This window comes from Exophiala spinifera (genome assembly GCF_000836115.1).
Source record: "Exophiala spinifera strain CBS 89968 unplaced genomic scaffold supercont1.2, whole genome shotgun sequence".
NCBI lineage: Eukaryota > Fungi > Ascomycota > Eurotiomycetes > Chaetothyriales > Herpotrichiellaceae > Exophiala > Exophiala spinifera.
The window spans coordinates 3274514-3299359 of NW_015622514.1; the positions used below are offsets into that span (position 1 = coordinate 3274514).

The 24846-nt window shown below is 51.6% G+C and overlaps 8 protein-coding genes across 8 annotated transcripts; 3 read left to right on the plus strand and 5 right to left on the minus strand.

Annotated features, from left to right (window-relative positions):
• Window positions 1–158: 158 nt before the first annotated feature.
• PV08_03495 (uncharacterized protein) lies at window positions 159–2025 on the minus strand (the record flags this gene model as incomplete). Its single annotated transcript, XM_016377847.1, has 2 exons — window positions 159–1042; window positions 1140–2025. 2 exons carry the CDS (start codon window positions 2023–2025, stop codon window positions 159–161), a joined length of 1770 nt encoding a protein of 589 aa, XP_016239417.1.
• Window positions 2026–2468: 443 nt separating this feature from the next.
• On the minus strand, window positions 2469–4637 carry PV08_03496 (uncharacterized protein; the record flags this gene model as incomplete). Its single annotated transcript, XM_016377848.1, has 1 exon — window positions 2469–4637. The coding sequence occupies one exon, from the start codon at window positions 4635–4637 to the stop codon at window positions 2469–2471; it is 2169 nt and encodes a 722-aa protein (XP_016239418.1).
• Window positions 4638–6812: 2175 nt separating this feature from the next.
• Window positions 6813–8507, plus strand: PV08_03497 (uncharacterized protein; the record flags this gene model as incomplete). The annotated part of the gene is made up of 3 exons (XM_016377849.1): window positions 6813–6994; window positions 7048–7096; window positions 7146–8507. 3 exons carry the CDS (start codon window positions 6813–6815, stop codon window positions 8505–8507), a joined length of 1593 nt encoding a protein of 530 aa, XP_016239419.1.
• Window positions 8508–9709: 1202 nt separating this feature from the next.
• On the minus strand, window positions 9710–11182 carry PV08_03498 (uncharacterized protein; the record flags this gene model as incomplete). Its single annotated transcript, XM_016377850.1, has 1 exon — window positions 9710–11182. The coding sequence occupies one exon, from the start codon at window positions 11180–11182 to the stop codon at window positions 9710–9712; it is 1473 nt and encodes a 490-aa protein (XP_016239420.1).
• Window positions 11183–11925: 743 nt separating this feature from the next.
• Window positions 11926–15846, plus strand: PV08_03499 (uncharacterized protein; the record flags this gene model as incomplete). The annotated part of the gene is made up of 1 exon (XM_016377851.1): window positions 11926–15846. The coding sequence occupies one exon, from the start codon at window positions 11926–11928 to the stop codon at window positions 15844–15846; it is 3921 nt and encodes a 1306-aa protein (XP_016239421.1).
• Window positions 15847–17616: 1770 nt separating this feature from the next.
• On the plus strand, window positions 17617–18950 carry PV08_03500 (uncharacterized protein; the record flags this gene model as incomplete). Its single annotated transcript, XM_016377852.1, has 3 exons — window positions 17617–17669; window positions 17727–18115; window positions 18169–18950. 3 exons carry the CDS (start codon window positions 17617–17619, stop codon window positions 18948–18950), a joined length of 1224 nt encoding a protein of 407 aa, XP_016239422.1.
• A 1006-nt stretch (window positions 18951–19956) lies between these two features.
• PV08_03501 (uncharacterized protein) lies at window positions 19957–21510 on the minus strand (the record flags this gene model as incomplete). The annotated part of the gene is made up of 1 exon (XM_016377853.1): window positions 19957–21510. The coding sequence occupies one exon, from the start codon at window positions 21508–21510 to the stop codon at window positions 19957–19959; it is 1554 nt and encodes a 517-aa protein (XP_016239423.1).
• Window positions 21511–22275: 765 nt separating this feature from the next.
• On the minus strand, window positions 22276–24569 carry PV08_03502 (uncharacterized protein; the record flags this gene model as incomplete). Its single annotated transcript, XM_016377854.1, has 8 exons — window positions 22276–22465; window positions 22518–22780; window positions 22858–22951; window positions 23014–23479; window positions 23535–23739; window positions 23806–23895; window positions 23989–24259; window positions 24448–24569. The coding sequence occupies 8 exons, from the start codon at window positions 24567–24569 to the stop codon at window positions 22276–22278; spliced, it is 1701 nt and encodes a 566-aa protein (XP_016239424.1).
• Window positions 24570–24846: the final 277 nt, after the last annotated feature.

Consider the following 24846-nt stretch of genomic DNA (forward strand, 5'->3'; position numbering starts at 1 on the left):
CGTGTGTTTGACTGACTGACTCGACGCACGCCTCTCAGGCACTCTCTCTCTCTCTCTCTCTCTCTCTCTCTCTCTCTCTCTCTCTCTCTCTCTCTCTCTCTCTCTCTCTCCCTGCCTCTCTCTCTCTCTCTCTCTCTCTCTCTCTCACACACACACATTCACTGGACTGATCCCTGACATGTCGAAGCTCGCGGTTGAGGGTCCTCAGTAGCAGCTCTTCGACGATGCGAAACGGGACTGACTGGTGAAAGACGAATGCGATGACCACTGCGCTGAGTGCTGCGACGATTGCGGAGAGCGTGATGACCATGACGATCATGCCCATGGCTGCGTTTCTGCTTCTTGCGTCGAGGACTAGCATCTTTTTCTTCCTCCTTGTCCATTTCCTCATCTTCGTCGTCTGATTGTTCCTCGCTCTTTTCGTCATCATCATCAGCTTCTTCCTCTTCTTCCTCGTCTGATTGTTCCTCTTCTTCTTCCGCGTCCGCTTCCTCCTGCTCAGAATCACTCCCACTCTTATCCTCAGAAGAAGAACAGACGACTGCACTGGTGCCGGTCGATCGGACTTCAGACCCAGACCTACATGTTCCAATTCCACTCTCACTGACATGAGGAGTCGTATCGGCAGCGGGAGTAGAACTAGTGTTTGTAGCATTGGTAGTCTTTGCCCGTCGTTCCCATCGTCGAAGTTTCTTGTTCTGCTCTTTCAACATCCTCAGGAGTTCTGCCTGGATGGCCTGGTACGAACGCTCAGTCTGTACAACTTGTTGTCTTGCAAGGTCGATGACGGTGTCTCGAGCCGTGGTGACTAACACTGTCGTCTCGGTCGGTTCGCATCCCCAAGCCGCCATCTCTAGTCGCAGCTGCGTCTCGACGCGAGATACGCGTTTGCTAGGCAGGATTTCACGAAGTTGCTTGAGTGCCTTGGCCTCGGCGGAGCTGACGATCTCCCCCTTTTCTTGTCGTTCAGCTTGAGCTTCAGCCTCACCTTCACTCTCGCCCCGACTTTTACGACGGTCTCTTTTGCGTTTCTTGGATTTTCCTGTATCAAAACCCAAAGCGATCAACGCCAAAAATATTAGCACCCGCACACAAATGCACACAACACGTTCGTCCCATCCAAGGGGTCATCCACTTACCGGTGTTGTCTTTATTCTTGTTGCCAACCGTACCACTTTCGCTTTCCGCTTCAACATTGACATGCGTATTCTCTCCTTCTTCACCCTGCTGACCACTGTTGTCGTGCTTGTTCTTCTTCTTCGTCGTCGTCGTCGTCGTCGACTTCTTCTTCTTGGATTTGGTCTTGGACTTGGGCTTCTTGCGCGGTCTTTCGGGGCCATCGTCCGCCTCCACCCCAGCCGTCACATTAGAGGTGTTCTCGTGATTGTCGTTTTCATCTTGATCTTGACCGCCAGTCCTCGACTCGCTGCTCCTGGCCCTTGCTCTTCTGTCGTCGGTCTTCTTTCTCGTCTCTTGGAACACCACTTCAACGCTGGTATCGCGCTTTGATGCTGCCGCCTTTGAGTTGACTCTAGTTTTATCCTGATGGTCGTCCGACGACACGATTGGGAAACTTGACAATGAGCCTCCCGCTCGAGACTTTTTCTCAGACTTGTTGTCATTTGGTCTGATGATGCGCGTGTTCGAGTGCGGTGTCGGCGTGTTCTCTTTGTCTTCTGGGCCCAGCTCGGAGCTCGTACCACTGTCCGACAAACCTGGTCGCACCTTGCTCGAGAACGACGGTCGAACTCTCGCGCGATTTCCCAACAGTGCCATTTGCTGAAGGAGGTACGCCGGGCTCTGCTTCGGATCAAGAGGGGCCTCGATGGTGGTGGCGTTGTTTGTCTTGTAGCCAGACCCCGACGCCGGTGCCAGTGGAGGCGCCACGCGAGGAGTAGGAGCTGAAGCACTGACGGGTAGAGTGTCGCCCGTCAAGTCAACCACAGGCTTCCACGGAGATTGGGTGTTCTGAGGCGTCACCGTCGCACCGCGCCGGTTGCGACCTCGAGATCTTGCCCTCCACATTGCCAAAGCTCACAAGTGGTGTAGATTTAGAGGCTTTTACTGACGGGGCAACTGGGAGGAAGAGATGTGCGAATTGTGAGAAGGATGGAGGTGAAACTTGAAAGATGCCGATGGATAGTTCCAAGACAGAATCAAACTTGCTGAAGGGGAATTGGAGTTAAGTGAATTGAATTGATTTCGATCCAATTCAATCCAATCACCACTTCACTGCAATGTGGTGGGAGGGCAGGGAGAGAGGTTAGGTAGGTAAGGTAGAGGTCAGCCAATTCTAAGCACAGTTATTGCAGAGAAAAGGCCCAAGGTCTATACAGCGTCATTGAGAAACCGTTTTCTGATTTTATGCCCTCGATACTCTCTCTCGTTGAGGAAGTCATTCAACTCACAGAAAATTTTTTGAGACCTAGTCATTGCTCCCATGAATACGCAGAAAGGGATTTGCTCCGTTATTGAACGGCTACCATTTCCCTCACAACATCATCAACTTTTGTGTCCGTCTCAACCTTGCCCCAGTTGTGCCAAATATCGGCCTTCATCTCCTTCAGCCGCTTATGCATCCTCCACAGATCGGCCATGTCTTTATCGTCACGCTCGTTCTCCTCCATCTGTGCTATTCGCTCATACTGGTCCTTGTATTTCTTATAGTACTTTTGAAAGCGCCTGGCGTCCTCCATGATGTCTTGCCTGGTGGGACCTCGCTTCTCCGGCGAAGAAGATAGTTCAGTGTCTCTCCGTCCAGGGGTTGGTCGCTTCAGTTGCTCGGTAACACCATTCGCAGTAATTGCAGAACGAGCAGCTTCCGATTGCTGGCGTTTCGAAGGTCTGCTCTCTTCCGAAAGCGGAGCCTTTCGCTTTGCAGGACTTCTGTCCGGGCTTCTTCCTCGAGAAACAGGTTGACTCTTATCGGCAACAACTGGAGAGTACTTAGTGCCCTGCTTTGGCTTTGGCAGATCTACGCTTGAAGGCGGAGATGATGGCGCTGAAGACTGGTTTGAAGCTTTGCTCGAGCTGGAATTGTCAACATCAGTCGAGGTCGTAGGAGGCGAAGATCCAAGTGGTGACGGTTTCGACGGTGAACTATCGTGCCTGGGTCTCGGTGAGATGCGGGACGCCGTCCCTTCCGACTTTGGTACAGGTTTCAAGGATTTTGTGGTGCTTGCCGCTGCTGGACGCGCCTTTTCAGTCCCACTAGAAGATGAACTCGAGGCAGATGACTTGTGCACCGGTTTTCGGGGTGACGCAATATTTTGTGACGATTTCTGTGGTCTTGCCTTCTCTTGGTTGGGCTTTTTAACGACGGCCGAAGCCTTTGTGGGATTGGGTTGAGCGACAGTGACCTCTGCTGCATCCGCGTCCTCGTCTGAGTCCTCGATCCTCTCCGATGATTTAAACTTGCCTTCGGGTTTGGAAGCTTTGCTTGGAGGCTGTGGAGTGTTCTTACCACGACTGGGAACGGACCCGTCTCCTTTAAGAGCGCTTTTCGTGCTAGGGACCTTGTCTTTCACCTTCTTCAGCGTAGCCGCTGTGACATCCTTCTTAGTCTTTGATTTTAGAGGTTCCTTGTCAGATGCCTCGTTCTTGCTCTCGTTGCCGTCGTCTGCTGTCGGTCTTGGTGCCACGGGCTTATCGAAATTTAGCCTCGAGAGGATTTTACCTTTACCCCGTTCGTTCTGAGGCAATAGTAACTGCCACAAGTTGTCCTTCTTTTCCACCCGCATACGATCGTATGCTTGGATTGCATGGTCGACGGCTGACTGTCTTTCATCTGAAGACCGATAAGGGAACTTCCAAACATCCAATTCGCGATAAGACTTCTCCTTCAGCTCCTTGAGGCCATCGCCTTCTTTTGAATCTCTAGCCACCTTCTCGATCAATCGTTCACAGTCTTCCTTGCTGGCACGTAGCTGCTTACAAATCTCCTTGAGGGACATAGGTCGGACAGCCAGGAGGTGAACAAGTGGGATGCGAATGGCGTCGAGGCGGACCCTGTCTTTGGGAGACACACCGGGAGACAAAGCGGCAGATGTTGGTCCCAGCCTCGGGGAGAAGCTGGCCGTGAGAAATGGGCTGGATGGACGCGAGGATGAGAGCCCCCCCAGAAGATCTTTCCTGAGTGCTGTTGAGCTTTGCCCCAATGAGGGAGATGGTCTGATGTCCTTCTTTCCCACATGTTGGGCACCACCTATTATACTCGTTTCATTTGACGCTCTCTGCTCCTGGATGGACTTCAGTGTGCTCTCTAGCGTAGCCAAGGCCTCGTCACTTTTGGCAGTAGCTTCTTCTGCTTTCTGTACTTCCAGTCTGTGGCTCGACTTTCCCGAGAAATACAGCAAGTCGGCATCATCGGTAGACCGTTTGAAGATCTCGGTGGGGAAAGAGTCGAGGGTAGTCTCCAAGGGTATTGCCTTCTTTCCCACTTGTATGAGTGGTCTTCTACCACATCTCAGTTTGACTTGTTCTTTGTTGTTGAGAGACCGAAGGAGTTCCTTGGTTACGCTTTCGACCACGTCCAGGCGGAAGATCTGCGAGGGCTCACTGGCAGACTTGTCCGAGGTGCCGTGCTCCGAGGCATGTCGAAGAGTGAGGCCCTTGGGAGGAATGTTCACGACCCCCATGGTTGTTTCAAGCTTCTATGCAAATGAGTTTGGAAAGGAAGATTGGTCGTTCAAAGGCGTGGGTAGGTGGTCATGGGTATCGTAGGAGGCAACGGAGGGTAACAAGTCAAAGGAAACAAAGGACTATCAGCCCGTTCGCTGCATAGCAGTGGCAGCAGCTGACAAACGGCGGCATGACACGTCTGGACGATCAGGAACAAAATCCGTTGAAATGGTATAATCTTCACAGCCAGCTGGAAAGAAGTGAGAGGTGAGTGCGTCCGGGAGATACGCAGCAGACGAGGTCGAGGCAGTGAGGATGAGGAAGCGAGGACTTGGTCGATGGCGACGATTGGAGGAAGGCCGGGGTGGAGTGTGCTCAGTGCTCACGACCAAGCGATCATTGTTCGAAGCACGCGGGTCGGACGCTGGGAGCGAAGAGAGTGGGACGGGCAACGGGGCGAGGTGTATGGCTGGGCGGCGTCAAAGGTAGTGCGCTGCTTCGTTTTGGGCTAGTGTGCCTCTGTGGCTCTCGGGTTTGCTTTTCGAGTGCGGGAGGGCGGCATTGATATTGGTGGTGTATGCACTGTAACTCGTCACGCTGAAGGAAAGAGGCTGCACAGGTGGTGGTGGTAGTGGTGGTGGTCGAGAAGTGCAGGGCAGAACGAGGACGGGAGGGTGCCAGCCAGACGTTGCTCTAGGCCTCGTTAGGCATAGCCTGCCGCCTTTCCGGGGGGACTAGGGTCGCCATCTGGTGTCAGCACGGCTCCCAGGCAAGAAACGCGTCGACGCCCGGGCAGCCATTCGCAGGCGAGTGAGAGACTATGGAGCCGGGCCTTTGGTCTAAAGGGCATCCAAGAAGTCGATGCCGAAAAGCACTCGTGGCCGGGATGCTGGACGGTGCGGATAGAGAAGAGGAGGTACTGTAGGGATGTTACTTGCACACTCCCCCTAGCTAGCTATCTACAGTGGGCCTAGGTACCTATTACAGGCAGTACAGGCAGGAAACTAGGACCCTACAGTGCACACTACGAATCTTCCAGGCGACTCGCTTATCCGGAACATGTTTTGCAGTAGACCTGACTCCTGAGACAGCAACGAGTGGAATTACACTCCGCCAACAAAGGTCGAAAGGAGAGAAGGGGCATCACGGGCATCAACAAAGAAACAGTTTGCCACCTACGGGCGCCCCATGTTGGGCTTTTTGTGCCTGGGCTCATCGATCCCGCTGACTGTTCGATCTTCAGCAGATCCAGAGCGGCTTAAGCATCTGTCAATGTATCACCACCCGATAGCTTTCAACCCATCATCTGGTTCGCTTTCCAGGACAGGCCACAGATCTACTCCATTTGATTGCAGGCTTCGGGACGGCGAAACTGAAGTACTTACACGACGGCTCGGGTACCAACCTTGGGTTCCCATCAATTGAAGCGAAACTGATGGAATGTGACCTTGATGCTGACGGGCTGTTTCGGGCAATGAGCGTCAACCCAAAAATATCTATCTGGCACAATGGTGCCCCATGAACCGGTGTTTTTTCAAGGTAACTCGGAGTGCTCGTAAAGGTACCCTATGGGAAAATAAACTCGTGCTACCCTGGCCCAACGATGGACACCGACAAGTACTAGTCCACCCAGTCCAGCTAGATTTCCGTGGCTGAAGTCATGACGGCCGTGACAAGCCTTCAGACGGACGATAGAAGAAGCCTGACCAGGCGACGGAGCAAGGACCAATGCATCGGTGGAACGGCGGACTGGCAGACGGATTCTTGTACCGGCCTCGTCCCATACAATATCATTGATTGGGAATGGTACTGGACGTATTGTACCGTGGATGGAAGATTGTACCGGCTTCAAGATGGGGAATTCTCTGACCAAAAGCGTGTGTTGCTAATGACCGATGCTGCATGGCGACATTTGTTCAGCTGCACCACGAGAAGACCCAAGACGCCTCTAATCGTAAGCTCTCGCTCCCCTACAAAAACGCCTCCTCACAGCCCTGAGCCGCCTCGGTCGCCTTTTTCAGCCTAGCGCGTGTAGCCTCACTAGCCTCAACTGTCTCCGATGCACAAGACACGCACCGCATCATTAGTGACCGGTTCGTGGTGCCTTGCATTGAAAGCCTTGCAGTGCACTTTGTACCGTTGCCTTGCTATCTTCATCGAACACGGACATCGTATCATTTTGCAGAGTCAATATGTCGTCAGGTAAGTTGCGCAGTGAGACCCGACCTCCAACATCTTTCCAGATTCGAGCGACTGCCAGCGCGCCCGTCCTGGATGGAAAATATTCCCACATGCCGACGAGCCTGCTAACCATGGTACCAGATCTTGATGAGAAGACCCTGGAAGATGCTGCCAATACCGGAGAGATGGAATAGTATGTGCATCGCGGCATTGTCATCCCTTGACCCCAGACTTACGACCTACCAGTGAAAAATGGCCGTCCCTCCTCGAGCCGCTCCTCCAACGTCTCAACCAGGTACGGAGGAATCACGAAAAAGAGTTGGCAAATATTGATCCTGTTCCAGATTGTCTATACCGAGTTTCATACCCCACGACCCTATCCCAGGGTAAATCGTCAACTCATACCCAACTCACCATCTCAGATACACGGCACTTCCACACGAGACTCGAACCCGGCCATACAAACACCGTCGACCCCCGTGCGGAACTTGCCTCCTGTACCACCTTTTCCAAATTCCTCAGCCACATCCACGAGCCATGTGCCGGATTCCCTCCCTCCGTCGCAAGAGCCCTCGGCCGATGCGATAAACGAATTGCCCTCCCTTTTGCTCCAGATCCTGCATAGCGTTCAGCATACCCTCCGCACCGCGTTTGCAGAAAAGCCACCGCACACCATTCAGCGGCTGGCTGAACTGGTGCTACGTCCTACAAGAAACTACCGGACGCTGCCGGCATGGCTACGTGCCGTCGACCGGGTAGTCAGCGTCAGCAGCTCGGCGGATATCTTCCCTCTGTCGGACACACCGCCCATCGTCAACGGAGTCAACGGAGACGGAGGTGGGGGCATTTTGTGGACCAACAACGACAATCGCAATGGCTACGACAGCAATTCGCTGGGTAGCGACGAGAGTCTAGGCGGCGCCTTGCTCACACCTATACCGTGGTTGAGAAATGGCCTCGGAGGTCGCGAGGGATCGAGCGAAGATTCAGGACACTTTGGCTCAGATCAGAGCTCAAGCACAGACACTCTAGGCGATCCGTTATCAATACCGGACGCGCATGTCCCCGGAGCAGATCCTCTGGTGCCTGAAAGACCCGACGGTGCGGTCACACAGGGCGAGTTGATGCGCATGGAGCAAGAGGCTGGGGTTGTCCCGGTGAACCCAACCTCCAGCAACGGCCCGAGCAGTCGAACAATGGCGGGCGCCGAGGAGGGACTGTACATGGACGAAGAAGGTGAATTGGTTCCTCACGCCCGTGGTCCTGATGTAGTTGGCTCGGTGGACATGGGCCGTGTCGACGGGCATGACGTCGAAATCAGAATTGGAAGTCCTCCGCGAGGAGAAGAAGAAGAGGAGGAAGATAGAGACCCGACAGATCCAAACGATGCGCAGACGGTGCTGCCAGGGGGGGACAACCTCCCACAGTCGCCTCAGAATGCGGGTGAAGTCGACGACTTTGAAATCGTGCTCAAGGAGACAGAAGCCGCTGGTGGTGGCGAAGAAGGTACAGATGACGTGGACGCCATGCAGGTCGATGCCGAGGGCACCAGAGGAAAGGGAGAGGAGCAGAAATCGGAAAACGAGCAGGATGAAGACATTGTGCTCGTCGACGCCGACGGAAAGACAGACGACGACCTATCCAAAGCTGATGTGTCTGGTGAAAATCTCGGACCTGACGCAGTGGATACTTCGACCGTGACTTGAAGGAGTAGAGCTTGACGAACAAACATGAGGTATTGAGTCAATACTCTCTAACTTTGTATACCACCTATTGTACTACCTAGCTAATGAATTCATGACGATCGCAATTCTCCGTAATATGTCTGTTTGTCATGTGTATATCATACGGCTCCGTGCCTAAGGTGGGTGAGGTCAGGTAGGCGGTATTGATGGGTATTCCCATTCACAATCCACAATCCATGATCCACGATCATTTTCGTATGCGTTGATCTCTCTCTCTTTCTCTCTGTCTTTAAACGGCGCCTCTTTTCCATGCATCATCAAACGTCATCAAACATCAACAAAACCAAAAAGAAGTCATTTCAGTCAGTGCCCGATGCTGCTGTAAAATACTCCGCGGGGCCTCGACCGAGAAAGAGTCGGGGAAATCCCCCCCTTTGTTTCGTTATAATCATGCGCCGCCCGTCTCTTGATCCCCAGGGTATCGCTTTCACAGATCTCCCTCTGTCTCAGGTGGGTCGTCGAAAGACGCGTATATGTGTTATATATGACTCCGGGAAGTTGCAAAATGGCAAAATGGCAAAATGCAAAAGCATCGAATAGCAAGGTCAACGACGTGCAAGGTATGTATGTATTTAGACTTTGTCGTGTAAAGAATGTTGGAGCATATTAACACCCTGCAATGTATGATAGATTTTGTGGCAGAGAAGATGCCAGAGCAGATCAAAAAAACATGCGATGGAGATTTGTCATGGCCAAAACGCACGATGGGAAGAAATCAAGAGGTGCAAAGGTCCACAGACATGAATCTGACCTGGTGATGAGGTTTTTGACTCGCTGTGGGGAGAGAGAGCGCAGAGGGTATGCAGAACAGCAAAACAAGACCCAGTGACGAAATGCTGTGGCGGTGATGGTTGTCGGCGTCGTCGTCCTCGTTTCGTTGTCATGATTAATTCTTGTCTGTGAGCTAGTAGAGACAGGATAATTGTCAATGCAGTTATAGCCGCCTATCTCAGACGGCGTGAGCAGCCGTGAGAGTACAAACGTCGACCATACTTGAAAAAGTTGGAGACGGAATGAAGGTGCTTCTTATGAGTGAGCCGGACGCCTCATTGAACCACCGTCTTCAATTTTTGTCGTTCGAGTTGTCCGGACTTCGTCGATGTCGATGTCCAACAATAGATTTCGTAACTTGGATCTTAATCAGGTACAACTTTTCCAATTATCTAGTCGTTGCCGTTTTGTTGTGAATCTTTCGAATCTCTGGAATCTTTGGCCTCGGTACCATTCACAGTATCCTTGCTAGACTCGAAATTCGCAGCGTCGGGACCAATGGGACCGGACTTCTTCTTTTCTTTCTTTGCCCATCGCAGGCCACAGGCATTGCACAACGTCTTGGGCCCATTGGGACCTTTCCTCCATTCCGGACTGTCGAGCGTACCGCAGTCCGTACAGACGTACTCGTCTGCACTTTTGACTTTCTTGTGCTTCTTGTCGGAATATGAGTGCCGTGATTCGGCCTTGTCCATGGGGATTTGAATGCCGGCATCACCACGGATCAGTGCCGGAGACGTCCCGCCGGTCGATATGCCGTGTGACCGCTCGCCCTCGCGGTATCGGAGACCTGTCAACATCTCAATTGAGTCGACGTGCGAAGAGCCCTCGTATCGCGCCATCTTGTCTCGGATGCTGTCTGGTTTCGCGAACGCGTTGGCTTCGTCCAGGGCTTCGCGCGTGAGAGCAATGTTGGACACGGTGGGCCTTGCGGGCGGTGGCATGCCGGAGTAGTCGGTGTTTGAATGTACCGAAGGCGACGTGGGTGTTATCTCGGCTCCTGAGTTGGAGCGTGTTCTGGAACTGGAAGCTCCCGCAGGTTTGTGATACTGATCAGCATGACCATCCGTCTCCTCGGCCTCTTCTTTCCTCAAGGCAGCTATCCTCGCCTGCAGCCGGATGTTTTCAATCTTATGTTCGAGAAAAGAATCGAGAAGTTCCGAGTTGCGGCTCGGATAAGGTCGTGCCATCATAAAGAATCCCCTACAGATTCCTGGGGACACAACAGATGTACCGGACAACTCGAGGGCTGAGGTCTCTTGTGTCAAGTGCGGATGTCCATGACACTCGAATATCTTGTACTTGTCATCTGCTGTGCGAAGGCGGTGGAAGAACCGCAACGTGTTCCCGGTAGCGATACTTTCATTGAACTCGCGAATAAACAATCCCTGGTCGTCAGGATGGACAAAGTCAGGCATCGACTTGCCCAAGAGATCTTGGGGGTCATATCCAGTTAATGGTTTTGCTGAGGGGGATATGTAAACCAGCCGACCATCAGGGGTAAGGATGTAGAGCAGATCCTTGAGCTCCTCGAGAACCCGTTGGGACCAATTGCGCCGCTTGGTAAATTCAGTCAAATTGCTGCTGAAGCCTTGGGCTAGTCGGCCGAAATCAGGGGGGAGAGGTCCAGCTCCCACACCATTGGCAGCGATTGCACCGGAAGAATCGGTCTGATTTGAGTTCTCTTTTAGCAATGCAGGAGGTACCGGGCCCATATTATCGAAAGTCGTGGATGTCATGGATGACATATCTAGAGACAGAGCACCGGGATATAAACTCATATCGGTGTCGGCGAGCAGCGAGGGATCTGACATGGTCGTATCCGGCGGAAGATGGAAGGAGTCCAAGTTGGTCTGGAACGCCATGTTGCGTTTGTTTGGTGGGGCTGAGTGGAAAGAATGACCAGTGTAGAGACTTCCAGGATAGGCCAGGCGAAGTGAGGTTCCAGCTGGACGGAGTCGTCTGCCACTCGATGCTGGTCAGGATGCAGCTTGGATGCAGCCTAGTGGTGCAAATATGTTTGAATCGAGATCTGTGGCGGCGTGTGCGCTCAACTTCTCAGAGTGCGCCGGAGAAAGTAAGCGAGACAGGCCCCCAGGGACGCTGGGTGCGAGCAGACAGCGAAAAAAGAGCGAGAAGGGATTGTGGTCTGATCGATGGGATCGAGATTCACTTTCCACCATCGACATCGTTGCTAAGGATCGCATGACTAATCGCCTCTCTGGCACCACGTGATTTTGTTCACGTGATCTCGCATCACGGGTGCAGGCATCAAGCCTCGGAAAAGGCAGTCACCGCGTCAGACGCGCCTTTCAGTTTATTAACCTTGAGAGGGAGGCGATCAGTGCCCGTGATTGGCAACCGCTACGACTCCCTTGCTTCACTGAAGACACTGTAACATGTCTCGCCGGTGCCTGCTTTTGTTTTTCATCTGACACACGATTCTCATTGATGGTACACTTCGGTTTTGGCCTTCCAGAGAGCATGACCTTTTTTGCCGCTGAAAACTCCCCAACCTGGCCCTGAGTTGTCTGCCCGCTGTTCACTTCGTTAGACTCAGAAGTCTGGGCTGCTTTGAGCACTCCGGGCTCCCTGCGCCGTCGGCAACATGTCTCGTCTTCAGTCCATGCAGCTCTCCGGCATACGCTCTTTTGGCCCGTCGGATGCGGAGACGGTCAAGTTCGAAACGCCATTGACTCTCATTGTTGGCCAGAATGGTTCTGGCAAGACGACCATCATCGAAGCCCTCAAATTTGCCTTTACCGGCATGCAGCCTCCCAACACAAAAGTTGGTGGTGCGTTTATCAATGACCCCAAACTGGGCAACGAGAAGAATGTCAAGGCAATGGTTAGAGTAGCGTTCAAAGATGCTAAGGGCACTTCGTACGTCATCTCACGGCGACTGGAACTGTCAGTGAAGAAAACTGCCCGATCTCTGAAAAGCCTTGAAGTCTCCCTCAACATCTCTAAGAAAGGCGTAAAGACCGTCCTTTCCTCAAGGGTTGCCGAAATGGATTCCATCCTGCCTCGCTATCTTGGTGTGGCCACGGCCATCATTGACAACGTCATTTTCTGCCATCAGGACGAAAGCTTGTGGCCTCTCAGTGACCCATCAACTCTAAAGAAGAAATTCGACGAGATATTCGAAGCACAGAAATACACGAAAGCCATTGACAATATTAAGCAGATTCGTAAAAAGCAGAATGAAGAACTGGGCAAGTATAAAATCCTCGAAGACCACGCCAAACTTGACAAGGATCGCGCGAACAAAGTGGCGGCCAACGGGCGAAGGCTTCATGCGACAATCGAAGAATTAACGGCTGAGATCCACGATCTGCAGAAGCGGAGCGCTCATGCTCGAAGTATGGCAGATGAGGCTTGGAGGAAAGGTGAAGACTATGCGAAGGTGCTGGGCTTGTTAGAGGGAAAGCGTATCGAGGCACGAGGCACAAAAAACACCATTGATGGGCTCAAAGAACATCTTGAGGAGGTTGACGAATCTGACGAGTGGCTGCAAGAGACACTGGACCTCTTTGAAACAAAGCAACAAGAATTGAAAGATGACATCCGCGCCAAGCAGGAACAATACCTCGAGCGGCAAGATGAAATCAAACTCCTTGGTAAGCAACGCGAAGAGAAAGTCAAACTCAAAGGACGATATGAGCAAGAAAAAGAAGAGCATGAGCGGCAACTTGTCCGACGAAGAGAAATGGTGCAGGCCGTTGCCACCAAGCACCAGATTCGTCGTTATGATGATCTCACTGACGACGCACGTGTTGAAGAATTTCTGCTCAAGGTGAAGAAGATCCTGCAGGACCAGAAAGTTGCTCTTGACCGTGCTAAGCTTGAGCATGCCTCAGAGCGACGAGAGGCGCAAACATTGGTTAACAAGCTGACAGAGCGCAAGGCTGCCCTTCAAGACCAAAAAGTCGGCATTCGCAAGCAGATGGACACGAATGATCGAGATGCTGGGGAGTTCCAACGCAAAGTCAATCAGATCAATGTCGACGAAGGCAGCAGAGCCGTTGTGGAGTCTCGCATCGAAGATCTCAATATCAAGCTGAGGCATTCTATAGAAGCCGCAGAGGCTGCTGACTGGGATAAAAGATTACAAGACGCCCATAACCAGCTCCAATCTTTGGAAACGACAAACTCTAAACTCGGTGATGAGATTGTGCAATCGACCCAGAAGGCAGGAGAACTCGCTCGGTTGTCGCATCTGAAACAAGAACTAAAGGATCGACAGCGAAGCCTAGAGACACTCTTGAATGCGCATAGCGACCGTATTAATAAGGTCATGGCGGATCAAGAATGGACACCTGCTACTATTGAGGCTGTTTACCAAGATGTTTTGGCTGCAGTCAGCACCAAACTTTCAACCGCTGAACGTGAGCGAGATTCTCTTGGAGGGCGTTTGGAGCAGGCCTCATTCAGACAGAAGACGCTGCGTGATGAAATCAACAGAAAGAGGGCGGAGGCAAAGGATTGTGACAAGCAGATTCGTGCGGTGGTCGCGGCCGGGCCAGACGCGTATGACGAAGCATTGCAGCAGGCCGAGGCTGACGTGGATTTCGCTCGCGACGAAAGTGGCGGTTTTGCTGGTCTCCATGACTACTACAAAAAGGTGCTGCAATCTCTCGAGGCACCCAAACCCGCGTGTCGAACTTGCTCTCGAGGTTTCAAGAGCCTTGATGACCCGGCGTTGACAAGAACGAAGAAACGTATGCAGGAATTAGTTGCCAAAACACTTGAAGACTTTGAGCGTACAAACCCAAAAGAGGCCGAGGCCGAGTACAAGCGCCTTCTCGATCTCGGACTGGCTGTTGAGACGTGGAAGAAGCTTGAAAACACCGACATACCAGCTGCTGAACAGGAGTTGTCAAAATTAAAGGATCAACGTGATAAGATTGAGTCAGAGCTCGAACAACACGATAAGATCGCGGAACAAGCCCTGCAAGTCAAACGAGATGTGGAGTCTATTGGACGAACGGTCGCGTCAATTGCCAAATATCATGGCGAAATTGGAACTCTCGGAACCCAAGTTGAGGAACTTTCGACGAAACAATCCCAACAAATGACTGGCCGAACTTTGGAGGACATCCGAGAGGATCTAAACTCCACAACCGAGAAAATCCGTGGTATACAGAATGTGATGACACGCCTCAGAGCGGATCAAGAACAGTCTCGAGCTGCAATATCATCCCAAGAGCTTGAGCTGAGAGATCTGAAGGGAGAGTTGAGCACAGTTGGTCATCAACTTGACAAAAAAGCATCGCTTGCTGCCCGTGTCGAGGAGTTCCGCGAGCAGAATCGGAAACTACGCGAAGACCTCAATAAACTCGATCGAGACATTGAAATGCTCGATCCTCAAATCGCAACAGCAAAGGCCAAGTCTGAAGACATTGAACAGAGAACAGCCGCCAAAGAACACGAAATGTTTTCCGAACAGACTAGGCTTAGCGAAAGCGTGAACAGCCTAGACATATTGAACGATCAGGTCCAAGCCTACGTAGATCGCGACGGACCAAATCAGGTTGCCCATGTAAACAGAGAGCTGAGCCATCTTGAAGGAGAACTAGATCGTGCTCAGACTGAACAAGGACAGCTAACGCGGGAAATGAACAAGATCAATGATCAAATCCGAGACAGCGAGTCGACCAGAAGACGGTACTCGGACACTTTGCGGTATCGGCAAGAGACAAGAAAGTTGGCACGATTGCAAGAAGAGATTGAAGAGCTTACCAGCCAGAATAGCGAAGCGGATCGTGACAATTTTCAGCAACAATCTAAAAAGTACCAGAACGAGTACACCAGACTCAGTGCCGAACAAGCGCGCAAGGCGGGAGAGGTGACATCAAAGGATGCTCAGCTCAAGGAACTCATGGAGGATTACAATCTCAATCTCGAAGATGCTGCGAATCGCTACAAGGAGGCCCATATCAAAGTCGAGGCCACCAAGGCTGCAGTGGAGGATCTGGGCCGGTACGGTGGAGCGCTGGACAAAGCAATCATGAAATATCATAGCCTCAAGATGGAGCAAATCAACGCCATCATCGAAGAGCTGTGGCGGAAGACATACAAAGGCAGCGACGTTGATACGATCCTGATCCGTGCCGACAACGAATCTGGACGTGGCAATCGTTCGTACAACTACCGCGTGGTCATGGTAAAACGCGATGTTGAAATGGACATGCGAGGACGGTGCAGTGCTGGGCAAAAGGTTCTTGCCAGCATCATCATCCGACTTGCCCTGGCGGAATGCTTCAGCGCGAACTGCGGACTCATCGCTCTGGACGAGCCCACGACCAATCTCGACCGCGAGAACATCGAAAGCCTGGCGGAGTCGCTGCGCGACATAATCAGGGAACGACAACAGCAATCCAACTTCCAGCTCATCGTGATCACCCATGACGAAGACTTCCTTCGTAAGATGGATTGCGCCGATTTTGCCAATTACTATTACCGAATCTCCAGGGACCAGGCCGAGAATTCCATTATTGAAAGACAACAGATCACTGAGGTTTTGTAGGGACAGGCATGCTGCACACGTGCTGAGAGTTGATTCGTCCGCGTTGTCAGGGCACTTGCCAGGAAACAGCTGGCCTCGAGAACCCGCAGGCTTACGATGGAAAGTACTCATTTCTTCCTTGAATGTGTCTGCCTGAAACAATGGCGAGATGGTTGACGTGGCAATACTTGTTCCGTAAGCTGAAAGATCCTCAGGTCAACGCGCAACACTTTCAGATTCCTGAGCATTGTCCGTCTTGACAAAACCAAAAATGCATGTGCAATAGAAGAGTTCTCGGTCCTCGGCTCATTGTTCTACAGCAAGTCAGTCTCGCGGAAGAGGCTGGAGATGGTGGGTGGAAATTCTGGAGCTCACTCGGCGATGCACCGAAGAGCTTAGCGAGAATGAAGTGGGCAGCGATAGGCGTTTCTCCCCAACTCTGCAAGGGACCATCGGCAGGATTGTCAGCTAGGGCCCTCTCCTCGTTTTCTTAGTTGTTGTAACCTCGGCGATGTTTCAATACTTTACACATTTCATTTATTCCGCATCTCGAAAAGTGAACAATGGTCGTGGCGCTGCAGGTCGGAACCCCTCATGTACTATGCATATACCAAGCGTTCATCGCCAAATCGACCGTATGACTGATGTTCTCCCTCTGCTGTGACGTTGGAGAAAACAATACTGCGTCCTAGTCAGCCGACATGGATCATGGCGAATCATCATCAGTTGGGACCCTGGATCTGCACCAACAGACCGTGTCAATCCTGGACGACGAAGGTACAAACTCGTTAGCATTCTTTACTTGTTTCGGATCATCCTCCGCCCAATCTCTTGCTCCTCGCAATATCCATCCGCTCGCTGGCTTTCTCCTCTTCACCGTTTCATCGGCCCTTGCTGTTCGTGCGCAGCATGACACCGTCAAATGATCCTTCAGATTTTGGCACGGTCAGGTTTTGATCTATGCTGGACCCGCTTGGAGCTCAGTTTCACCCTATGTGCTGCCTGAACCTCGCGGAGAGAGACACGAAAGGGGCCTAGTTCCTATTTCGTTTTCTGCCTGTTATGACTTCCCTCTATGTCGTCTAGCACAGCTCTTCGACCCGCGCTTCACTTTATGCCCGTTAAGCAACCGCTCGGTCCTCTCAGCGCTCAATGTCAATCGAGTTCCAATAATGCCGTTTACCGGCCCGGATCCGCTTCTCCCCGCGACCCGCTCCATGGAGCCCTCTATATTGTTGTGTACCGTGCCGACCTCGACAAACTAAAGGTACAGCCACTCAGACCTCGGAATCACACCATGAGCACCACGATTGTCGTGTCCACAAACACCTAGCCCGATCAGGTTTGTGAATGCTTTATAAGTGAGTGCGCACTGGGTTACGTGAAAGAAATGTGCATCGATACCACTTCTAGACCACACCGTCATTCTACGTCTGCTGATCTCCAGTATACCCCCCCATACCACTCTGTTCGTATGCTGCGCAAGGGGATCTACTATGTTTGATTGGACTTCCTTGATCAAAGCTGCCCTGCTCCTCACGCGCGTTTCATTTTCTTCTATACCAGGTGACTATTGCTCGGAGCGAACCTTCTTTTCTGGTCAAGTCGGTAGAACCGAAGCTAATCACTTTGACACTCACTATTGTTATTACCTTACAAAACGTCAGACGTTGTACAATCAGGAAGGATCACTGGAGCAAGCACGACGTCAGCCGTTTGTTCCTATAAGTCGAGGCATTGTGCCTTCTTGTTGCGCGTGTTGGTCTCTACTATTCCTCCCTGCTAGCAACCATGTGGGCGCAAAAGATCTTTGTTGCTGGGCTGGCAGCTGTTGGTACAGCAGCGTAAGTGATATCCTCCCTCAACCACTATCTGCCTATGAAGTCGCTCACACAATTCAGATCTCCTCTAGCCATAAACAAACGCCAATTCGCCTATGGCTCGAACCCAGTACGTGGTGTCAATATAGGAGGTTGGCTGGTCCTTGAACCATGGATCACGCCGTCGATATTCGACGCATTTGGCGAGGACGTGGTGGACGAGTATACACTGTGCCAAACGTCAGGCGATGCCGAAGGGATACTTCGCAGCCACTGGGATAGTTGGGTCTCGTTGAGCGATTTCCAAAGAATTGCGGACAGTGGCTTCAATCTGGTACGGATACCAATCGGGTACTGGGCATTCCAGAAATACGAACAGGATCCATACGTACAAGGAGCGGCAGACTACCTCGACGCGGCCATAGGTTGGGCCCGCCAAACAGGCCTAAAGGTCTGGATCGACTTGCACGGTAAGTCACGTCAGTGTGTCGATGTAACGGGCAATGCTGATGAGTGAATCCAGGTGCGCCTCGCTCGCAGAATGGATATGACAACTCTGGCCAGCGTACCTCGTGGCCGGGTTGGACGCAGGGCGATTCTATACAGGCCACTCTCGATGTCATTGGTCAGATATCAGGGAAGTACGCGACATCAGACTATTCTGATGTGGTTGTGGGGATTGAGCTTCTGAATGAACCATTTATGCCTGGATTGTCCGGCGGCAAGTCAGCCACTCAAGGATATTATCAAGCTGGATTCGGCGTTGTCAGGCAATGCGGACAGACACCAGTCGTGATTCATGATGGCTTCGACAAACCTTCGGACTGGAATGGGTTTCTGACTGGTCAAGGCACATCTGGAGCCATCGTTGACCACCACGAATATCAGGTCTTCACCAATGAAGGAGTGGCACTTTCGCCCGAGGATCATGTCAATGAAGTGTGGAACTCAGCAAGCAATTGGGGAACAGGTCAAGACAAGTTCATCATCGTGGGTGAATGGACTGCAGCCATGACCGATTGTGCGCCGTACCTCAACGGCCGGGGTGTTGGTGCAAGATACGACGGCTCCTACAACCAAGGCAACGGCGACGGGAGTTCCTATGTCGGATCGTGCTCGGATATGAACTACATCGACCAATGGAGCGACTACTACAAGCAGGCCACAACCAACTATATCAAGACACAGATCAGCGCATTCGAGACCGCCGTTCAGGGCTGGATATTCTGGAATTTCAAGACCGAGAGCGCTGCAGAGTGGGATCTGTTCAAGCTGATCGACGCCGGCGTGTGGCCTCAGAGCTAGAACGGGCAACGTGAGACGCGGCGTGGATTTTTCCTTGTTGGTTATAGCCTTTCTGCTACTGGAGGAAAAACCAGCTGATTTGCATGCATGGAGAGGGACATTCGTTGCATTCTACACGTGTGAATATTACAGGCTCATCCGGCATCGCTTCAATTCGACACCCTCAGCATTTGCATAAAAGGGGCCAGCATCTGTCTTGCCAGGCTACGAGTACTCTGCGCAGCAGCAGAAACACCGACAGTGTTTGTGTATGTGGCTGGCCATCGTTCCTGAGGTCTAGACTACAGTACGAGTCTGAGTTCAGATTTCATAGAGGTCGATCCTTGACGCTCAGGCATGAGTCCGTGTGATGATCAGCGTTGGGAGAAGATTATTGACGATCGCCAACGGATCAAATAATGAAGTTTATGACATGACAAGTTGACAACTGCTAAGATGGGATGACAAGCACTTAATTGACACTTATTACATACTCGATCCTCTGTAGCTGAGGTAGTTCAAAACATGAATCTATGTGAGGCATGTCATTTTAAAATGGGTAGGCAACGGACTGCTTTGCTGGGATGGCATTGTATCGTGTATGGGAGGGTGCGTATAGATAGGTAGGCCGTGGTGAGATACGCTGAAGCGCCAACTACCTTACCTACCACGTATCCAAGGTAGAGCGATGTCTTATCAAGAGAGGCCACGGAGCTGGAAGTTAGTGCATCGCATCTGCAATGCAAGCAAGCAATGGGGGCAGTTCAGAGTAAAAGAGGCAACTGTTTACCGTATTAGAAGATCATGATACGATTCATTTTTCTCTAAGCGTTTCCTAGCACTTCTGTATCGACAGACGCCATTGACCTCTTCAGGATCGGCCACTCTAGAACAGAACGACAACTCGTAAACGAAGTCCCCCGTCGGCTGTGACTTCCAAACAAAAAACATTGGCATAGGCATCTGAATACCATTACGCATTTACTTCCAACCCTTGACCCTGCAAGCCTCGTCCGTAGTATTTTGTTTATTCAATCAGGAACCCATCAGCATTCGCCTTGACAACCTTTTCAAAATCAACGTCCTCGTCCATCTCGAGCAATCTCGCAGCCAGCACGTCAACGTCGACGAAGGGTTTCGTCATCTCAAACGAGACGGTCATGGGGAAGAACTCGCCGTCGTCGTCGGCCTGAGCCTCGAACTCGAAACTACCGCTTGCGTTGTCGGCGTCGAGCGTGCCAATGGTCCACTCCAGGCTGTCGCCCGTGACCTGGTACACTGCGTCAAAGCTGCTCACGGAAGGCTCGGATGAGGAGTATGGGATGGTGACGCTAACGTCGCGCAGCGTCACGTCCGTGTTGGTCAGCTCGTACTCGATTGTGATGGTGTAGCTGTCGTCGGACTTGTTGACCCACGCGGTAAAAGTGAGAGGGAGGACGTCGGGCGTGTCCGCGGGCGCGGTTGCACGCCAGCGCAGGACCCCGATACTGTTGTTCGACGGGAAGCGCTTGGTCGTATCTTTGAGTTGGATCGTGCGCGAGCTGTTGAAGAGGTTCTTGTCCACATTGGGGTGTGTGCGGAATTGCGCTCTGAGTGGTCCTTCGTCGGCAGAGACGCGCAGCGCGAGTTTTGTCAGCGCCGGGTCGGCGATCTTGAGTTGTAGGTCGCCTTTGACTTCGAACGAGCGCAGGGCACCTTCGCGTGAGAGTTTGGCTGAGAGCGTCTCAGATATGGAGATGACAACGGGGTTGGTGTGCGCGGATGCTGTGTGGTCTTGGGTCGAGGTTGAGGTGGAGGGACGGGTGCGGTCTGGGAGGTCTTCGACCAACGGGGTTTCCGGTTCAGGGCCGAGTTCTTCTTGCACTTTGGCGAAGGCGTTGGAAGTCTTTGACTTTTTGCCCAATTGCATACCCTTGGTGGCACGGGAAGCGGAGAATTTGGACGAGACTTTGTTCTTCTCAGCTTCGTAGGTGTCGTAGGTATTCGGCTGGGTAGGGGGGGTGTAAGTCGGTTGTTGAGGCATCTTTGGCGCAATCCCGCGTCCGTACGATGCAGAGCGCGCTGCTTCTTTCCTTTGGAGTTCAAGTTGTTTGGCTTTTCGTTTACGTTCTTCAGAGGCCTCTAGTTCTTTATTCCTTGCAATGATCTCCTGGATGCGCTCTTCATGAGACTCCATTTCGAGGAAGGTCTTGATTTGGTTCAAGGACAAGTTCTCTCGGTAGCCCATAGTGACGAGTTCATCGAAAGCGCTGAGCAGCTCAAAGGCATTGCGGAGGATCTCGCGTTCGTCGGGTTTCTTGCATATTGATGTGACCACCTGTCCGAATAGGTGCAAACTGTCAATGTCTTGTAGGATGTTGGACTGTTTATTGGTGATGAGGACAAGGTAGAGCTCATCTAGAGGCTGGTAGACAAATCGGACATTCTCCTGCTCGACTGTGGTATGTTGGGTAGAACTATCTGCGAGTTTGGGGAAAGATGCCAGGAGGGCTTCAACTCTAGACTTTGGGATTTCTCTGAATTGGCGGGAGAGGAGGGCCTTGCCGCCTCGCGTGCAGATCGACGCTGCGAGCACGACCATGATGGCGATGCGATGTAAGGAGGAAGGAGGGCGAGACAATTGAGGAGGAACAACTTGACCGGGCGAGGCACAAGCACTGTTGACTTTGTATGTGATTCTCCTAACTTGCTCCGCCGCGACATGTTGGAGTTGAGTGTCCAGATCTCGACTTGGCATACTTTCATGCCGCTTTAATTTTAACTGCACGCTGCTTTAATCATGGCTATTAGCACGTAATGCCGAGCGTTGTGTCTTTCCTGTCGCGGTTGCTTCCATCGATCAAGAGCAGAAAGAAAGCAACTGAGTCTGTAGCGAAGACATCATGCCTCTGCGGATTGCTCGAAATTAGTCTCGCCTATCGTTGTTACTCACTCGCCGGAATTATCAGATCACGGCGGGTAATGCATTGCACGTCTCTTGTCTAGCAAGGCCGCAAGTCATCCGATCCCCCAAGCTAAACACCCCTATGGCTACATATCCCAGTCAAAGATATCAGATCAAGACTCTAACTCGGTCGATATGTTACAAATGTCTGACTAGAGATATGTGCTGACCCGAGCCATATCAACTCACACCACTCCCATCCCTCTTCAGCATTTCAGACCCAACTTAGTTCGACTCCCTTAAACGAACCCTGGCCATAGACTCCGGTCGTTATTGGACACCGACTGGTAGCGTGTGTTTGGCTCTCAAACGATAAAGAACCACAACTACGAATCATACCGTTAGCGGTCTCATATCTTGGTGAGGGACTGAGTTTGTCTTTGCCAAATCGAGAAACATCCCTCATTCGCAGAGCGTGGGCCGTGTACTATATGAACGTACCTTTTGCAGCCAGTTTTTGGCAACTGGCTCTTCCCACGTCCCTTCCATGGCGTCGACCTCAGACTTACCACTCCACAAGTCTACCTCTTCTAGCTTGCGGAATTTTGTCTTCTTAACAAATTTCCAGAACAGGATAAAGAAGGCGAAAATTCTTGCAGCAGTCAGCGATTGCAGCAGAGAAGAAAACGAATAATCATCCTTACGGTATGCCAATATAGTGGACCAGAAAGTCGTTGACGTTCCAATTGCCTCTCATGAAAGTTTCGAAGCCATTGAAGACGACGAGAACAACAAAGTATATCAGTGTGGCCCATGCGATGTAGGGCTGAAATCGCGGCCGATACGCTCTACATGCTGGGTCATCGAGTGATACTCCTTGGACTGCTTGTGCCTTGCGGAAGCGAATGAAGGCATAGCACAAGGAAATCCATGTAAGCATTGCAGCTACCGTTGTGAGGTTGGCGAACTAGAGTCCAAACGGTTAGCCCACCCGTGAGAAGCAAAGGTAAAGGTAGGTTATCCATGGAAGCTGTTGCGGCATACCCAGAGGAAAACTGTGTTACCAGCCACAGAGACAGTCATGTAAGTCAATGTTCCAAAGAGTGCGGTCACGAGGACGCAGTAAATCGGAACACCCCTGTCACCGAATGTTAGTATCGCTCTTCGGTTTGAAATCAAAAGGAAAAGAGCTCTCCATACTTCTTGGTGCAGGTCAGCAGAACGCGTGGCGCCTGTTTATTCTGTGCCAGTGCATACATGTACCGACTCCCAGTATACAGAAATGCATTTGCTGAAGACACGGCCGATGTCAAGATGCACACGTTGATGATCGAAGGAAGAACTCTGATCCCTGAATTGGTGATTCCTATAACCCACGGTGAACGAGCAGCTCCTGGAGCTCCTTCTGCCTGAGCGCGGAGGAGATGCGGGTCGTTCGAGGCCACGATACAGCCTATGCAGAAGCTTCCCAACACATAAAAGGCCAGAATACGCCATATGCTGCGACGAACAGCTTTTGGAACGTTGCGTCGCGGGTTTTCAGCTTCGCCAGCCGTGGCAGCAATCATTTCAATGCCTGCATATGTGAATGCGGCATAAATGAGCACGGAGAAGAAGCCTAAGAATCGGCCCGTCGCCCCAGTCGCCGGTGCAACCTCATTCATCACTAGAGAGAGAAAGTCAGTCGAGGAAGTTTTATGGACCTCTCTGGGCAATATTACCTCCCGGATCTTTCCAGTAACGAAAGCCGAGCCGATCATGGTTCGGACCACCACCAAGAATCAATACGACGGAGAGAATGAGCAGTCCGATGATGAGAATAAGTTTGATCGATGCAAAACAGAACTCTGCTTCCCCGAATATGGAGACTGCGAAGATATTGAGAAAGAGGATCACGATCAAGCACAACGTTATCCACACCGCAGGCTAACGCGTATCAGTATATTAGATTTCAAATAGAAGCAGCTTTCGTTGTGAAGCGTGAGAACGAACCGAGACACCCCTTGCTCCAGGCCAATAATCAATGACGAGTGTGGCAGCGCTAATGTCAAGGCAGAGGACAATCGCGCAAAAGTACCAGTTCTATACGAACGTTAGTGTTGGTGTCAAGTGAGACATTAAGCATTGATGCTTGCATTCCAACCAACGGCAAACCCCAGACTGTCATCGACAAACCTCCCGCAGAATTGAGGAATCGCGCCCGGGACAGGAAGCCAGGTACACATTTCTCCCAGAGACACCATCTTGGAAAACGTTATTAACTCGGATGTGGATATAGTGTCTTGTACTCAGACTTGCCATGCCATAGACTGCCATACCAGAGATGGCGAAGCCCAAGGTAAGACTTAGAGGGCCAGCTTTTGCCAGAGAAGAACCGATTCCGAGAAACAGACTCGTTCCAATGGCGCCGCCCAACGCTAGGAATTGGATGTGCCTCGCACGAAGTCTGGAAGTGGGAGGTCTAGGTCAGCCAACGGCATATCACCGTGTCTACGGACTCAAGAGCAGTCATGGTACTGTGTAATGTCGCATCCCGGAGAATCTCTGCGAGTGCTTCCAAAGATGTCGCGCAAATGTCACGGCCAAGAGGGATGAAGGGATGAAATGCTAAACAGGACGACATGCTCAACTGACCTTCGGTTGACATGGCCATACCGTCTTTCAAGTTCAGATGCATGAACCGATGCGTCTCTAACGCTCTCCTCGCGGGCCATTTCTTCCACATCAGCGTCGTTGCCGGCAACCTTTTTCTCCATCATGCTTATCACTGAGTCTTCCTGAGATCTGATAGCTAGCTAGGTCTGTTTCGAATGTTGTATTGAAAGTGAACCCTTTTGAATTGAAGGATGACGAGCTGTATTTATGCCAGCCCTTGACTGCACTTCAAAGAATCCGAGATAAGCAACGATGAGCCAGGGGCCTCCAGTTGAAACCTGAAGATAGTCGGTCGACATCTGGCACTAGAAGATGGGACCGGAGGGCTCATGAAGCCAAAAAGGAATTGGGATCTCATACCGAAGAGAATGAGGACCC